Source organism: Carcharodon carcharias, chromosome 10, assembly GCF_017639515.1.
Source record: "Carcharodon carcharias isolate sCarCar2 chromosome 10, sCarCar2.pri, whole genome shotgun sequence".
In the NCBI taxonomy this organism is placed as follows: Eukaryota; Metazoa; Chordata; class Chondrichthyes; order Lamniformes; family Lamnidae; genus Carcharodon; species Carcharodon carcharias.
Window position 1 is genome coordinate 32,591,552 of NC_054476.1, and position 17,852 is coordinate 32,609,403.

A 17,852-nucleotide genomic window follows, 5' to 3' on the forward strand; every position below is an offset into this window, starting at 1 on the left:
TGTGGTGTAGGTACACCCACAGTGCTGTTAGGGAGGGAGTTCCAGAATTGTGACCCGACGACAGTGGTGTAATGGCAATATATTTCCAAGTCAGGATGATGTATGACTTGGAGGGGAACTTGCAGGCGGTGGTGCTCCCACGCGCCCACTGCCCTTTTCTTTCTAGGCAGTAGAAATTGCAGATTTGGAAGGTGCTATTAATGGAGCCTTGGCAAGTTGCTGCAGTGCATCCTGTAGATAGTATGTACTGCTGCCGCTGTGCACCGGTGCCGGAGGGAGTTAATCTTTAAGGTTGTGGACAGGTGTCAATCAAGTGCCCATCCACCTGAGTGGGCAGAAGGGGGCCTCAGCTTAACATCTCACCTGAAAGACAGCACATTTGATAGTGTAGCATTCCTTAAGTACTGCACTGGGAGTGCCAGCCTATATTATGTGCTGAAATCTCTCAGGTATGATTTGAAGCCCAAAGCTTCTGTCTCAGAGAGTGCTACCCACTGAGCTATTTCTAATGCTTGATAAGATACTGCATTAATGCAACAAGCATAAGCAGCAGTATGGGGCTTGAATCCACGAGTCTGACTTTGGAACTGAAAACACTAGCAGTAAGCCACAAGGGCACTTGATATATGATAGATAGCAGTAAATCGGACATACAGGACAGGCATGGTGGGGCTTCTCTTATGCAAGTTTAGCTCCAGTGCAAGAGCACCAGTGAGAATGGTTCACTGATTCACTTTAAGATAGCCTGAATGGTCTTTGAGTTTTGTGGAATTAGGTTCCTGATGAGTGTGGGATAGTGATTCCTTTCCTAACAGCAGTGTGGATATATCGAAATCAGATGGACTGCAGCGGTTCAAAAAGCTAACTCATCACTACCTTCTCAAAGGCATTTAGGATGTGCAATAAATGCCGACACCAACATCCCATGAATGGTTAAAAATGAAGGCAGTAGCATTAGGGACCCAGCTCAAAACAACTTTGCAAATCTCCATAATGGTTAATAATATTTTATGGTGTACTCTCTGTGATATTTGTCGAATTCTTATTTAAAATTGAAGAACATGGGGCTTTTCATTTGAAGCAGAAGTGCTTCGTGTGGTTAAGAAGCTTGATTAGCAAGCAGTGGCTGTGAGTGTGACAGACAGTCAATATAGATGGGGAATTATTGATTATTTTTTGGCTTGCAGTGCTGTTGATTAGACAAGTAGTTCAGGAACGTGTCAGAATGTTAGATCCTTACATAAAGCATCACTTGGTGCTATCAGTCAGTCCCTGCTAGTGTTTAAACATGCACTTCATGGCTTTTCACCATCTTCCACACAGATAATCCCTAATCCCAGCAAGTGTCGATGGTAGACATTAATCTCAATGATGTTACCGTGTGAACACTTAATGCCATCATGTTAGATTCCTTCCTCCACAATTAAACTCGCTTGAAGCAAAACATTTGTATAATAACTTCACTAATATAAATTTCTGCTGTGCAGAACCCTTCCATCATAGTGGGGCAGTGACAACAAACTAACTAGTCATCATATATATCCAGCAATTGATCTGCATTAAAAAAATGAATTCCTTTTTTGTGTTATTAATTAACTATGTAACGGGCATGTTAAATAGAATTTACATTACAGAAACAGGACATTTGGCCCAATAGCTCTATGCAGATGTTTATGCTCCACATGAACCCCCTCCCATTCTACTTCATCTCATCCTTGAATCATCTTCATGAATGAGTAAATGAAACATAATTTCTCTGATTTTAACAATAGATTCATGAGATGTGAGAATGCAGGCAAGGCCAGCATTTATTACCCGTCCTTACTTGCCCTTGAGAAGTTCATGTTGAGCTGCCTTCTTGAACCTCTGCAGGTGATGCAGGTACACCTACAGTTCTATTAGGGAGGGAGTTTTAGAATTTTGACCTAGTGACGGTGAATGAACTGCGATATATTTCCACGTCACAAGAATGTTTAGATATGTCTCCCTTTATTTTATTCATTTGTGGGAAGTGGACGTTGCTGATTAGGCCAGCATTTATTGCCCATCCCTAATTGCCCTTGAGAAGGCAATGATGTGCTGCCTTCTTGAACCTTCTTGTGGGTACGCAAACATTGCAGTTAGGAAGAGAATTCCAGGATTTTGACCCAGCGACAGTGAAGGAACGGTGATATATTTCCAAGTCAGGATGGTGAGTGACTTGGAGGGGAACTTCCAGGTGGTGGTGTTCCCATCTATCTGCTGCCCTCGTCCTTCTAGATTGTAGTGGTTGTGGATTTGGAAGGTGCTGTCTAAGGAGTCTTGGTGAGTAGCTGCAGTGCATCTTGTAGATGGTACAGACTTTTGCCACTGTGGGTCGGTGTTGGAGGGAGTGAATGTTTGTGGCAATCAAGTGGACAGTTTTGTCCTGGATGGTGTCAACCTTGCTTGTTCCTTTAAAAGGGGGAGAATTCTGAGTGAGTGGTTTGTTAGGAAATCTTGTCTCTTGCCCCCATAACTGTTATTTTTGTCTCTTGCACTGTTATGACCTGATATTCGTTATGCGTCATGGTTCAGCACCAGTCAGTGATGAGGAGGAGAGTGCCACGCTGTTTGAGCATGTCTCCAAGACATCGGATGATCCTTTCGACACTTCCTCTGGATCTGTTCAACTTCTCTCAATCAAGCCTCTGACATCCCATCCTGGTTACCCTGTCTCAGAAAGGAGCCCAGAGGCAGTGGCGATCAATGGAGAGGTAAGCATGATGTCTTGTTTACTTTTGAAGCAAGGTGCATGATGGGAATACCCACCACAACAGATGTCTTCATCTATCCTCTCCCATATAAGGTAAATAAGGAACAATGCATCAGTCTGACAGAAGAATCCAGAACATGTGGATGTCCTCTTAGAATTCAAGTTAAGCTGGTTGGAGGTCTTTACAGAAAACTGCATACCATTGAGGAAAGGGAACATGCTATCCCAGTAGGCCATGGATAGAGGAGCTGTTTGAAAAGGAGATAGATATTTACTTGAGAAGGTCATCAGATATATGGGAAAAGGACAGGGAATTGAAATACAGAGACAGAGCTACCACAGCTAACAAAATGGTGGAGGAGGCCTCGGCTTAATATTTCAGTCAAAAGATAGCACCTCCAACACTGCAACATTCCCTCGGTATTGCATTGGGAGTGTCAGCTTAGATTACGTGCTCTGTTTGTGAGGTTTAACTTCAACCCATGACCTTGCTGATTCAGAGATGAATTTAATAAGGTGCTGTATAAATGCACTTTCCTGCCAACAGTGCAAGCACAAACAGCAGGATGGGGTTTAAATCCACAACCTCTTGACTCAAATTGATGAATGTGAAAGAGGAGAGACAAAGTGACAGGGAAGTTGACATGGACAGTGAGATAGAGAGGGAGAGGCAGAAACACAGAGAGAAGGGACACACAAATCAAGAAAGAGACAAGCATTAACTGATCAACTGACAGGATGGGATGGGCTGCCGGATTTACAATCTGCCTGATTTTATTTCTATTGATCACTGTAAAGGAAAATCAGGCAGGCGGGTGAGGTTGGAATAACCCCGATGAATTGCTTTTGAAGCGCTGTCACTGTTGTTATGTCAGCAAATTATGTCAGTAAAAAATTTGTCCAGAAAAATCCTACAAGCAGCAGCAAGATCAATAACCAGTTAATTTATTCAACAAAAGCTCCTGAAGGACTCTTAGATTGTCTTGGGATTTCCTACTGAAGCAATGAGACTTCCATAAAATATATATGAATCTTTAAAAAAAATTCAATAGAAGTCCCAGGAAATATCTCAGTATCAGGTTGGAGGTTGGGAATTCTGAGGTGAGTAACTCACCTGACTCATATGAATTGGGAGCAGGAGCAGTCCATTTGGCCCCTTGAGTCTCCTCTCCCATTCAGTAGATCATAGCTGATCTGATTGTGGCCTCAATGCCACTTTCCTCTCTACCCATGATGTCCTTTGACTCTCTCATTAGTTAAGAATCTATCTACCTCTGCCTTAAAAATATTCAATGACTCTGCCTGTATCACCCTTTGGGGAAAGGAGTTCCACAGGTTCACAACACTCTGAGAGAAAAAAATTCTCCTCATCTCCATGTTAAATGGGAGACCCCTTATTTTTAAACTGTCTTCCCTAGTCCTGGTCTCTCCCACAAGAGGAAACATCCTTTCAGCATCCACTCTGCCAAGTCCCCTCAGGATCTTATATATTTCAATAAGGTCACCTCTCATTCTTCTAAACTCCAATGGATACAGGTCCAACCTGTCCACCTCTTGTCATAAGATAATCCCCTCATCCCAGGAATTAGTTGAGTGAATCTTCTCTGAACTACCTCTAATGCATTTATACCCTTTCTTAAAATAAGGGGAGCAAAACTGTACACAGGACTCTAGATGTGTCTCAGTAATGCCCTGTACAACTGTAGCAAAATATCCCTATTTTTATATTCCATTCCCCTTGCAATTAACAACAACATTCCATTTGCCTTCCTAATCACTTGCTGGACCTGCATACTAACTTTTTTTGTGATTCATGTATGAAGACCCATCATTACCACAGAGTTCTACAATCTCACTCTATTTAAATAATATGCTGCTTTTCTATTCTTCCTGCCAAAGTGAACAATTTCATGTTTTCCCCTATTCTATGCCATCCGCCATTTTTTTGCCTACTCACTTAACCTACCTATGCCCCTTTACAGGCTCCTTGGCTGCAATTTTCTGCCCCCAATGGCATTGGGCCTCCTGGCAGGCATGAGCGGACAATATGGTGAGAAGGCCAAAAATTGGTTTTGCGCCATCGTGAAACCGGTTTGCAATTGCCAGCTCCGCCTGGCAACAGAGGGCTGCCTTTCCCGCCATCCAACATTGGGAACCTAATTTCAACGCATTTGCATCTCATCATCTTGCCGGCTTGCCGGAATCATCCCTCCATGTTAGATCATCTGGGCACGTATGCGTGATTGCACGCCAACGTGTTTCAGGAGAGCATTTAAAAGGCGTGCACTCAGAGGTGAGCACACACTAATGTTGTGCAGGGCTTGTGAGGGTCGCCTGTTCGACTTCAAGGAAGAGGCACCACGCATTCCGGTTAGGGCACAGGGAAGTCACTTTTCCCCTGCTGGCTGACAGTATGATGCCGAGGCAGGGGCTGCACTGCACTTGGGCGAGCGGTGGGGGCAAGGCAGCATGGTCTGATGGTAGTGCACAAGCACAGGCTGAGGGTTGGTGTGGTGCGAGGGGGGGTTGGTTGGATGGTGGGGAGGTGTGGGGGGGATGGGGTGGAGGGAAGCAGCCACGCATTAGGGAAACCTTGTATTCTCTGAGCATTCTTCCGCAGCTGAGACAGTTCAGGCACAGCCACGTTGATATGCTTGGAGTTGGGCCTCTAGCTTGTCTGCTCACTCAAGCAACGCAGAGGCATGAAAGCGCCACCAAATGCTCCTGAACGTTTCACCACCTCGGGCGCAGACTGCAAATTAATGAGCGTTTTAGGGGGCTGCAGAACGATTGGACGACTGGGCACGTTGTACAATCTCCTTGCTAAAGCTGGCCATGGAGCAGTCACTGGTGGAGGCGCTTACAGTCCCTTGCAATATCAGCATGTACGTTTGGACCAGTCTCCCCCACGGTTCAAGCTAACAGCGCATCCTTGCAGTGTGGCCAGCTGCACCTCAAAACTGCTGAGAGCACACAGAGAGAATGACGGAACTCTGTGCCATCGGACAGTCTGGTAGCAGTAATGATCGCTACCACCTAGAAGGACAAGGGCAGCAGATAGATGGTAACACCACCACCTGGAAGCTTCCCCCCCAACTCATCATCCTGACTTGGAAATATATCTCCATTCCTTCACTGTTGCTGGGTCAAAATCCTGGAACTCCCTTCCTAACAGCACTGTGGGTGTACCTACACCGCATGGACTGCAGCAGTTCAAGAAGTCAGCTCACCACCACCTTCTCAAGGGCAACTTGGGATAGACAATAAATGCTAGCCCAGGCAGCAAAGCCCACATCCCATGAATGAATAAAAAAAATAATAAGCCCCACCAAAGTGCCAGCATGACTGATGTGCCCAGTGACTGTGGAGGCCACCATCAGTATGCTGGGAAGGTTGCACAAAACACAGGGAGGAGGCCCTGGACTGAGACACTTGCCTTTTTCTTGTGCAGGAACCAAGCTTTCACTTCAGACTGACACTGCTCATCATAACAAGGAGCCATAGACAGAGTGACATTGTTGGGAGTTTATTTACAACAGTCAACATTATGTACAAGTGATTAACACCCATGCTCATGTGGTGAAACTACATTTCCTTAACCGTCCTAACTTTGCCACTATGTCTTGGTGCTCCCCTGACATCCACAGTGGAGGTGGAGGCAGCCTGCTGTCTGCAACACCCTGTCTGTGATGACCTTGACGGGCATCCTCCTGCTTTCGGGTCCTGCTGTGTGGCAGTGGCACCCTCCTCAGCCTGTGGACCTGCAGCTGCTGGGTCACAGGAAGAGGGGAGTCGGATGGGCTGGACATTCCCAGAGTCACCTGGATGGATGGACCTGGGGTGTGCACCTGCTGATCACCCTCCCTATTGGGTGCCTGTGGACCCCTGGCTGACTCTTTGAGGAGAAGGGGAAGCTGCAGTGAGATCGAGCTGACCCACACCCCTCTTGCATTGACATTGTTGGAGGCCAACTATGGCATCAGTGATGGAGTTCAGCCCGTGCAGCAGTGCAGGACCGATGTCCTGGACCAAAGTCTCCATAGCGGCCACCACCCTGCTAGTGTTGACCTGGGTGCATCGGCATGCCGGCGCTATCATCTCAGCCTGAAGACAAACGGACTCCTCCAAAATGCCTTGCAAAACTGAGGAGTGCAGGGGACATCCCTTCCTGATGTTCTTGAGTTTGCCCTTGCAGCTCCAGCAACTAATGTATGACCAAATCCAGAGGATCTGACTCAGACTCAGCAAATTTCAGGTCTCCAGCAGTCCTCCGAGTGCTGGATACCTGGAAAGTCCCTGCCGCCGCCTTCTGTGGATCAGACAGTGCAATGTGCTCGCCAGATTGTGACCCCAAGGCAACTCTAGAACTAGGTCCCACCGAGGTGTGTGTCTCTGAATCGGTGGATGGCGTGTGTGAATGTTGTGATAGGTCTTCAATGAGGGTGTCTTCAGATTCTTCTTCTGAGGTGTCTTATGGGCCAGATGTGCCTACAAAAACAAGGAGAGATAATTAGTACATGGCAGGGGCCTGCGGAACGGGGAAGTGCATGGTTGTCTGATGGATGTTGCACTGCTGGATCCTCACTTGGTTGAGCACTGCCAACCTCACCATCAGCACAGGATCGGTCCAGATTGTCACCGGCCAGCTGGATGACTCTATTTTTGAAGTTTGTGAGGACCTTGATGTCAGGCATTCCTCCAGCAGTCTGTGACCTCTGCCTTTTGTTGTGTGCCAGCTTGTCCTGCATGAATACAGGTGGAGAGAGTGTAAGCAGGACACCTGCCAGGCCAGATGAGAATGATGCCTGGCATGTGTGGGTGTTGAGTGGTGCCATGGACGGGATGAGGATATGATCTGCAGGGCAGATGAAGGTGTGTGCAAGAGAGTGAATGTTGATGTCCCTTAAACTGGCAGTGAGTGAGTTCCCTGTGGATGTGTGATGGGTTTGTGAGTATGTGAGTTGAGAGTGATGAGAAGAGTGACTTATCCTGGCGGAATGGAGGAGGTCATTCATTCTCTTTGGGCACTACTTTTGCAGGGCATTGGCACTGACCACTGCTGCCTCCGCCTCCCATGGTGGATTGGTGACCTTGCTTGCTGGTCTTCACCCGGAGCAGGCGTAGAGGCCATCGCGGAGGGCCTCCACTGCATCCAGTAAGCGTCTGAGGGAGGTGTCGCTAAATTTGTGGGCGCATGTTTCCTCCCTTTGGAAACCATCAGTTTCTAGCAGCTTCTTATCCCTTGAAGAATGCTAGCTCTGTGCAGGGATAGCCTTTAAATATGGCACCCGGTTTACTGAAGGCCTGAGGTGATGGCAGGGTGGGTGAATCAAAGGCCACCCTGCCAGCGACCTGGTGTGTTTCCCAGGAACACACAACTTATGAGGTGGGACATGCCGGAATTGGATGATACTGTGCGCAAAGCTGCTATTGCGGTCGGGATGGTAAAACATCCTTTACCCGCTCACTACCGCACTTAGTGCAAATCTGGAATGATTGCGGCCCATATTTCCTCTTCACAACTTACTATCCTGCATATCTTTGTGTCATCAGCAAATTTAGCAATAATACATTTGGTCACTTCATCCAAGTCATTGATATAAATTGTAAATAGTTGAGGCCCCAGCACCAATACCTGTGGCACTCCACTCATTACATCTTGCCAACCCGAAAATAACCCATTTATACCTACTCTCTGTTTCCTGTTAGCTAACCAAACCTCTATCCATGCTACTATGTTATCTCCTACACCATAAGCTCTTGTTTCCTGCAGTGACCTTTGATGTGGCACTTTGTTGAGTGACGTCTGGAAATCTACATACACCACATCTATACACCCGCTATAACTTCCTTAATAATACATTCCAGGATTTTCCCTATACGGATGTTAAGCAAACTGGTCTGCAGTTTCCTGGTTTCAGTTTTCCTCCTTTCTTGAATAGAGGAATTACATTTACTATTTTCCAGAATCTTAGCAATTTTGGAAGATCAGAACCAATGCATTATCTCAGCAGCCGCTTCTTTTAAGATGCTATGACCAAGTCCATCAGGAGCTGGGGATTTGTCAGCTTTTAGTTCTATTAATTTTCTCAGTGCCCTTTCCCTGGTGATTGTAAATGTTTTCAGTTCCTCCCTCTTGATTTGCAATTATTTTAGCGAGTTATTTGCACCCTCTACAATGAAGACAGATTCAAAGGGCGGGATCGTCCCAGATTTGCACTAAGTGCGATAACGGGTGGGATAAAGCATGTTTTGCCCCAATTCCGGCTTTTCACGCCATATCAATCCCGTCGCATTAATCATGCATTAGCAGGAAATAAGTCATTTCGCTGGCGGGCAGACTCCTATTTTACCGCCACACTATCACATTGCTGCCCCCTCAGACCAGGCTCCATATTCAAAGTGCAGCCGCGCGCGCACCTCTCAGTGCTTCGAGCCCAGGACTGCTGCACAGAAGACATGGCCCCGAAAGACAAGATTCAGCCTTCCAACTCATCGTGGAGAGCCTGTGGAAGGTGTGGTAATATCACACAGAGCTCTTGGAAGCCCTCAGCAGAGTGGCACGTGAGTCAGAGGGTTGCGTCTGCCTGCTGTCTGATGAAGTGGTGCCCACATGTGCCCATATGGAGGTCTCCATGGGAAGAATGGCAGGCGCATGGAGACCCTGGTCCAGCAGAACGCGGAGATGCGCGCAGACCTGCACTCCATCACGGTAGCCATGTGTGACTTCCTACAGTGGCAACACGAGAGGGAAATAGGGCACCTTGGCGTCCCTCCAGGTGCTCCTTCTCCTCAAGGAGCCAGGTCGAGGCACTCAGGCACCTGAAGGGAGGAGGAGCAGCAGCTGGACACCTCTGGGTCATCCACTCAGGAATCTGAGGCTGTCCGCTCCCTTCCTTTACTTGTGAGCCCCTCAACCTCGTCCTCTGTCTCCACAGAGGGAGCAGCTGGCCCACAGGAGGGCAGCCAGAGCAGGCTGGGGCCCCCAAGGCCTGAGCTCTCCAGAGGACCCATGCCAAAGTCATCAGAGGCAACAGGGCCAGCCACTGCACAGGCTGTCTCCCCATATCTGCTGCGGATGGAGAAAAGTTAAGAAACTCTGATCAGAGTTGGTTGCACGGGTGAAGCATTTTGTCACTTTATAATCTGAAAATATATTCACTTTCACTGAATATTGTGGAATGGTATCTTTCAGCTTCATTGACAGGCTGCGGGAGTCCTCCCACTGCATCCCACCCACTAGCAGTTCAGCTGCATGCAGACGGCACACGAGCGATTCTGGAGGGAGAAGTGTGTGTGGCAGGGCCTTCCGGAGCCTCTTGCAAGGACTCTCACACGCACGCAGATCCTTCCTCCATCACACTCATCTCACTGTCCTGAGCATCTTCAATGCTGCCTGCTAGGGTTCGCTTTCATTTGGTCCATCTGAGCTGACCTGCATCTCCGTCCACCCACTGATCGCACTCCCACGCAGCAACTGTTCTCACCCAATAAGAATCCCCTTTCACTTTCGGGTTTAGAAGCATGGGTGTGTGTAACATCTGTCTTTAGCTCTCCTGTCCTTTCCCCTCCCCCAGTCACCCATGTCCTTTACCCCATCACTATCGACTCCCCTGTCATCACCTTCCACCTTCCAACCATCACCTACCAGCCACAACACTTTTCTTTCCAGAATGTCCAGGTGAATGTGTGCGTTCTCTACCTTCCTGATAATCCCACCCCCATCCACATTGACCTTCCTGACCTCCTCCTTCCCACCCACAGGTTCCATGTCTGCCTCTCAGTCCCCTCCAACCACCCTCACCGTCCCTTCCACCAATACCGTCGCACCCTCAATCTCCCACCCTACCTGCTCACTCTGCCCTCTCTCATTCTCACCATTCTGCTCTATCATGCTCATCCTCAGTTCACTCCCCAGGAAGCAGTCATCGACTTCATAGATCCCTCCCTTGCACTTTCACCTGGGCATCACCCCCACTTACTCCTTCCCCCATCGGGACTCCTTCTTCCCTCCAGACTCCTTCCCCTTTCCTTTTTCCATCCCCCTTCCTTAGTCCTTCCTCCGCCCTCGCTCCTCCTTCCACACTCACTCCTTCCTCCACCCTTACTCTTTCACCCTTCCTTACTCCTTCCTCTATCCTTACTCCTTCCTCCATCCTTACTCCTTCCTCCACCCTTACTTATTCCTCCACTCTTACTCCTTCCCCCATTATTCCTTCCTCCACCCTTACAACTTCACCCTTCCTAACTCCCTCCTCCACCCTTACTTCTTCTTCCACCCTTACTTCTTCCTCCACCCTTCCTCCTTCCTCCACCCATCCTCCTTCCTCCCCTTACTCCTTGCTCCATCCTTACTCCTTCCTCCATCATTACTTCTTCCTCCCCTTAGTCCTTTTCCATTATTACCCCTTCCTCCATCCTTACTCCTTCACCTTTCCTTACTCCTTCCTTTACCCTTACTCTTTCCTCCATCCTTATTCCTTCCTCCGCTTACTCCTTCCTCCATCCTTACTCCTTCCCCCTTACTCCTTCCTCCACCCTTACTCCTTCCTCCACCCTTAATTATTCCTCCACTCTTACTCCTTCCTCCACCCTTACTTATTCCTCCGCCCTTACTCCTTTCCCCCAATAACCTTCCTCCACCCTTACAACTTCACCCCTCCTTACCCCCTTCTCCACCCTTACCCTTCACCCTCCCTTACTCCTTCCTCCACTCTTACTCCTTCCTTCACCCTTACTCCTTTCTCAACCATTACTCCTTCCTCCACTATTACTCCTTCCTCCAACCTTACTCCTTCCTCCCCTTGCTCCTTTCTCCACCATTACTCCTTCCTCCAGCCTTACTCCTTCCTTCATCTTTACTCCTTCACTCTTTCTTACTCCTTCCTGTGCCCTTACTCCTTCCCTCTTTCTTACTCCTTTCCCCACCTCCCAACCTCACCGTTCCTGATGCATCTCCCTCTCCCAGTTAGAGCTGGACCTTCCTCTCCCACCCCACCTGATACAACTTCCTCTCCCAGTCAAACGGTCATTCGTTGCAGACCACGGCCAAGACACTGAAGTCCAGAAGCAGACCCTTAATGGTGACCTTCCACCTTCCGTGAGCTATTTTGCGGCGGAGCCATGCCCATGAGAATCCACCCAGCATAAGACGCACTTTCCTGTAGGACCCCGTTGCTGTCAGGCTCCAGCATCGTCTGCTTGGATGTCCGCAATGTGAGCAAGGCCCTGACGGTAAGTCCTGACTTCTGCATGTCACACTTGTCAAGACATGATCTGCACCGGCATGTTTCCCCACCGATGTGGGCGGTAAATTTAATGTGGGATGGATGATTCTGGCGAGCTGGGCTTATAATGCTTTACAGATGTATGACAATGAATTTCCCAACATGCGGTGGTGAGAAACATGGCCCTCCGTTGGCGGGCAGAGCAGGTAATTGCAAACTAGTTTCACAACATTGTGAAACCGATTTTTGGCCTTCCCTCCATGTTGGCCGCTCATGCTCACCATGACGCCCGATGCCAGCAGGCATGGAAAATTCTGCCCAAAATATCTTCAATTCACTCACCATTTCCTTAGTTTCTATTATTTATTCCCCAGGCTCACTCTCTAGAGGACTAACACTCACTTAAGTTACTCTTTTCCTTTTTCAATACCAGTTGAAACTCTTACTATCTGTTCTTATATGTCTAGTAAGCTTTCTTGTGTACTCTAATTTCTCATTTTTTTATTATTCATTTTTTAGTCATTCTTTGCTGTTTCTAAAACTTTGTCTAATCTTCTGACCTGCCACTAATCATTCTGGAATCCAATGCTTTTTCTTTCAATTTGATATTATCTTTAACTTCCTTAGGTAGCCACAGATAATGCCTCCTTCCCCCAGAGTCTTTCTTTATCACTGGAATGTATCTTTGTTGAGTGTTATGAAATACCTTCTTAAACGCCTGCCACTGCACCTCTACTTTCCTATCCCTTAACCTAATTTCCCAGTTCGTTTTAGCCAGCTCTGCTTTCATGCCCTCATAATTGTCCAATATTTAAGTTTGAAACATTAGTCTTAGACCCATTCTTCTCTCCCTCAAACTGAATGCAAAATTCAATCATGTTATGATCACTTCTACCTTGAAGTGCCTTTACTATGAGGTCATTAATTAATTCTCATTGCACATTACCAGATCTAGAATAGCCTGCTCTCTGGTTGGCTGTAGAATGTGTTGCTCTAAGAAACTGTCCCAAAAACACTCTATGAACTCCAAACTCCCCAAAGCCTCTAAGCCTGGCCACCATCGACGAGACACAAGTCAGGAGTGTGATGAAATACTCTCCACTTGCCTGGATGAGTGCAGCTCCAAAAGCACTCAAGAAGCTTAATGCCATCCAGGACAAAGTCCATTTGATCGGCACCCCATTCACCATCATAAACATTCACTTCCTGCACCGTCAGCACACAGTGGCAGCAGTGTATGTCACCTGTAAGGTGCTCTACAGCAACTCCAAACCCCCTTCAACAGCACACACCATTCTCAATCTACAGCATGCAGTAGATATATGGGAACACCATCAGTTGCAAGTTCCTCTCCAAGCCAAACATCATCTTGACTTGGATCTATATTCCTTCACTATCACTGGGCCAGCAGCAGCCGGATGAAGTCCTCAAGTGGGGAACAGTTGCCCACGTAAGGACTTCAGTTGGCAGTGAGGTGGGAAGGCCGTCCTCCATGCTTTCCCACACGGACTTAATGGGGTCAGAGGTCAGAAGGCAGCAGGGAGCACCACCCCCCACCACCCCCCCCGCCGCCACTCTCCCACCTTATTAAATGCCCCCATCATCAAACTCATCATGGGGGTGGGCATTAAATTCAGCCATCTGTGTCGCTGCCTCACTCTATCTCTCTCTGTCATTGCTCTTTTTCTAAATTTGTGTATGACCCTCCCTCTCTCTCTCTTTCTCTCCCCCAACCCAACAACCCCCTCTCTCAGTTTTCTATGTTTTTATCACTCTCCTTGGTTGATGTGGCTCTTCTCTCTGTCTGTCTGACTCCTCTCTCTCTCCAGCCTTGTCTGTCTTCCTTTATTGAAGTGAATTGTGTTTGAATAGCAGATTTCTTTGGCCATTAGACTGGTCTCCCTTTCCACCCTATCTCAGAATTGCATTGGAGTTAGAGTGTCATTGAATTCAAAACAATATTGGCATACCCTTATCCTCATTGTAGCTGTGGCTAAAATATATATCAGTGAGGTTAAGCCAAGTGACTCCATCCTACACATGACACAGCAATGTTAACTGCCCTTTATTTTTCTTTATTCTTTCATGGGATTTGGGCATCACTGGCAAGGTCAACATTTGTGCCCATCCCTAATTGCCCTTGATCTGAACACTTCAGAGGGCAATTAAGAGTCAACCACATTGCTGTAGTCTGGGGTCACGTGTAGGCCAGACCAGGTAGGAACAGCAGATTCCCTTCTCTCAAGGGCATCAGTGAACCAGATGGGTTTTTACAGCAACCGATGATAATTGTCATGGTCACAGCAGCTGAGACGAGCTTTCAATTCCAGGTTTATTAACTGAATTTAAATTCCACTAGCTGCGATGGGCCTCTGGGTTACTAGACCAGCAACATTGCCATTACATCATCATCTCCCTCTGCCATGGCCTAGCAAATCACTCATTTCAACGGCAAGTAGATTTGGGCAACAAATGCTGGCCTTGCAAGTGATGCTCACATCCCATGAAAGAATGAATGAAAAAAGGGTGTTGCATTTATACTTTGTCTCCTTCCCTCTTTAACAGCACCAGGGTTAACAAGTGCTGCAGCAAATGGGGAGAGGCAGGGGTGGTGGGTGGTGGGGCCGGGTGCGGTGTTGGGATGGGGAGGTGTTGGAATTTAACAATAGATGTTGGTGTTAAATATGTTGTTGTTGTCCTTTTGATCTTCAGGGGTCTTTTCAAATGATGGAGGTAATGGAAAACAGGCAATAACAAGTCAATTGACTATTGCACACTTGGAAGGAAAGTGGAACAATGGACGGTCGATCCATTACTGCCAGTTTTCCACTTTCGCTGTGTGTCAAAATGGCCATTTTATTGTCATGGATCTGGATTGAGAAAGAAGGAAAAATCTTTTGCGTCCACCTCAGAGGGGAGGGAGGGCCTCGGTCGCATCAGAAAGTCAGCACCTGCAACAGTGCAGCACTCCCTCAGCACTGCAGTGGGACTGTCAGCCTGGATTATATACCCCAGTTTTTGAAGTGTGGGCTGAGATCTTTTGTCTTAGAGTAAGAACTACTACAGCTGAGTTAAAGTTGGCATGTGCATCTCATCCAAAGGACAGTGGAGCATTCTCTCAGCACTGCACCTGAAGCAGGCATGTCTTTTGGTATTTGCAGGATTTTATGGTGTGGAAAATGTCTGCCATGTTTTCCAGCATGAAACAGTGACTGCATTTCAGTGATTACCTGTGTTGGAACTTCTTAACATCTTGAGAATGAAGAAAGGAAAAGCTTCCATACCCATACAAGATCTCGGGACATCCCAAAATTCCTTATAGCTAATAAAGTATTTTCGAGGTGTAGTCACTGCTGTAATATAGGAAATACAGTAGCCAGTTGGTGCACAGCAAGATCCCACAAACAGTAACGGGATGATGGTCAGATAATATGCTTTATGGTGGCGTTGGTTGAGGGATAAATATTGACGTGGGAGAATTTCCCCTGCTTTTCTTCAAAATAGTAGGGTGGGATCTTTTGCATCTAGCCGGAAGGGCAGCAGGTCCATGGCTTAGTGTCACACTGAAAAGGTAACACCTCTCACAGCAGCAGTCCCCCCAGTGAGAATATTGGCCTGAACTTTGCTTTGACAAGGGACTTGAACCTCCAATCTTCTAGCTCAGCAGGGTAGCACCCTTGCTGCCGAGCCACAGCTGCTGCTTGATAAGGTGCTCTCAAAACGTCAGCTTTTACTGATGGTGTAAGCATAAACATCCATTTGTTCTGGCAGTAAATTTGCAGGATTTCTTCCTAGTGTGAAGATTAGCCAGCAAGTACCTTATGCAAAAGAAATATACAGGGCAGCTCTGCTGATTGGTGCATACGGGAAAATGCTTTATAGATCTTAAAACATTCAGGCATCGGCCAGCCTAACATCAACATTGATTTGAATTATTACTGGCAGCTTTCCATCCCCACCTTGGACAGAGCTGCTTTTAAAGTGAAGGAAAAGAATCACATTCAATACCAATCACCATCTTGGAATTTTTCACCTGAGCTTTTTTTTTAGGAATTGTGGAAGAGTTCATTGGATTCATTATTTATGTGTGGGGGGCGGGCGGGGGGGGGGATGATGACGTGTAGGATGAAGCATCAATTCACTGTGCGATTAAACTAGGAATGTTCAAGTTGAAGATTAATCATCAGCTTTCCTTTTTTTTTAAAGGAGAATCTTACTCAGGCAGTTGCTTTCATTTGTGGCTTCACTGGGTGCTGGCAGAACACTGATGATGTTTGGGGGAATCTCGTTTGATTGTCATTGGAGCCACTTGTGTACTATTAGTTCACAGATGTTCTTCAGCCTTTTATCATTGTTCTTGCTAAAACCTAACAGATTTTTGTTACACTCTGTGAGCAGTGGAGTAGTTTTCTAATTATGCCATCGTAAATCTCTGTTACACATTGCGCAGGATTTATAGCGGGTAAATTGACTCCTCTGTGATAGCTAATCAAATGCAGTGCAATTAACAGTCTGCACTCCCATCCATGTATTGTCCATCACTGGCTATTCTTCCATGATATTGCTCACAGGTAGCCTGGTGCCTATGGTGCGCCTGCAGTGTTTTAACTACTTACCTAGTCTTTCCCTTCAAGGTCAATGCTTAAATACACACTGTGTGAATCCAAGTCATTTTAAATTCCAGGGATCAGTTCATTGCAAACAGTAAATCAGTCAACGAGGTTTGCAACTCATGCTGCATCTCTTAATCCCTGAAATTGCTCGTCAATTTACTCATTAATAATGCCATGCATCATTAACACACTTATTTTCCCAGCACGGTTTGGTCTATTAGGTTATATACCTCGCACACAGGTTGCATTTTACTGCAGTAAATAAGCATAGGAAACCTGGGAAAAAGTTGATTGCTTCGAATGAACACACACTTCTCTCTTCCCCTCCCTCTCTCCCTCTCTCTCCCTCTCATTCTTTCTCTCTCCTACAGGTAAACAAGGCCCTGAAACAGAAATCTGATATTGAGCACTATCGGAACAAATTGCGCCTGAAAGCAAAGAGGAAAGGTTATTATGATTTCCCTGAAGTGGAAAATAATCAGCCAATGATGGAGAAACAGAGGAAAATCTATGAGAAGGGGCAGATGGAAATCAATCGTGTTTTGGAAGCTGAAACCCAGGTGTCTTCCACATTCACTGAATCTCGAAACAGGTAAGAGCAATATAACACTTGATAAAAATTTAGGAGGTTGGGGAATCCATTGAGATGTCCAATCACTTGAACCATTAACATTAACCCTTCAACTCTGAAAGAGTGGTGGAAGCAGGCTCAAGAATATCCTTCGAAAGGAAACTGGATAAAAGCTTGAAGGAAAAATTATTCACTGTTGTGGGGAAGGGGAAAGGGAGTGGACTGATTAGATAGCTTTTTCAAAGAGCCAGCACAGGCAAGGTAGCTCAAATGGCCTTCTCCGTGCAATATCATTCTATGATTCTACTCATGATTGACAGACCTACAGGAAATTCCTTTGTCCAGTTTTAAAGAAGATCGCAACCTATTTAAGAAAAGTAAACCCTTCAGCAAAAGAGTTGCATTTAAGAAAGGAAGAATCTCCATTCTTATAGGACCTTTCATGTTCTCAGCATGGCCAAAAGTACTTTTCAGCCAATAAAGTGTTTTAGACATGTAATCGCTGACGTAACTTAGGAAACATGGCTTCCAATTTGCACATAGCAAGCTCCCAAAAATGACAATGTGATAATGATCAGATAATCTCTTTTTGTGCTTTTGTTTGAGGGGTAAATATTGGCCCAGGGCAATGCAATAATGCCATGGGATCTTTTATGTCCACTTGAGTAGACAGACAGGATTGATTTACCTGAAGGAGTTTTCCATGT

The 17,852-nt window shown here is 46.6% G+C and overlaps 1 protein-coding gene across 1 annotated transcript in view; it reads left to right on the forward strand.

Annotated features, from left to right (window-relative positions):
- The window catches only part of kiaa1549la (KIAA1549-like a), a 236,959-nt gene that overhangs the window by 162,033 nt on the left and 57,074 nt on the right, over positions 1-17,852 (forward strand). Inside the window, exons 12-13 of the mRNA XM_041198318.1 lie at positions 2,557-2,735; positions 16,946-17,166. Coding sequence (XP_041054252.1) covers positions 2,557-2,735; positions 16,946-17,166 — 400 coding nt within the window. The remainder of the gene's footprint in view (positions 1-2,556; positions 2,736-16,945; positions 17,167-17,852) is intronic.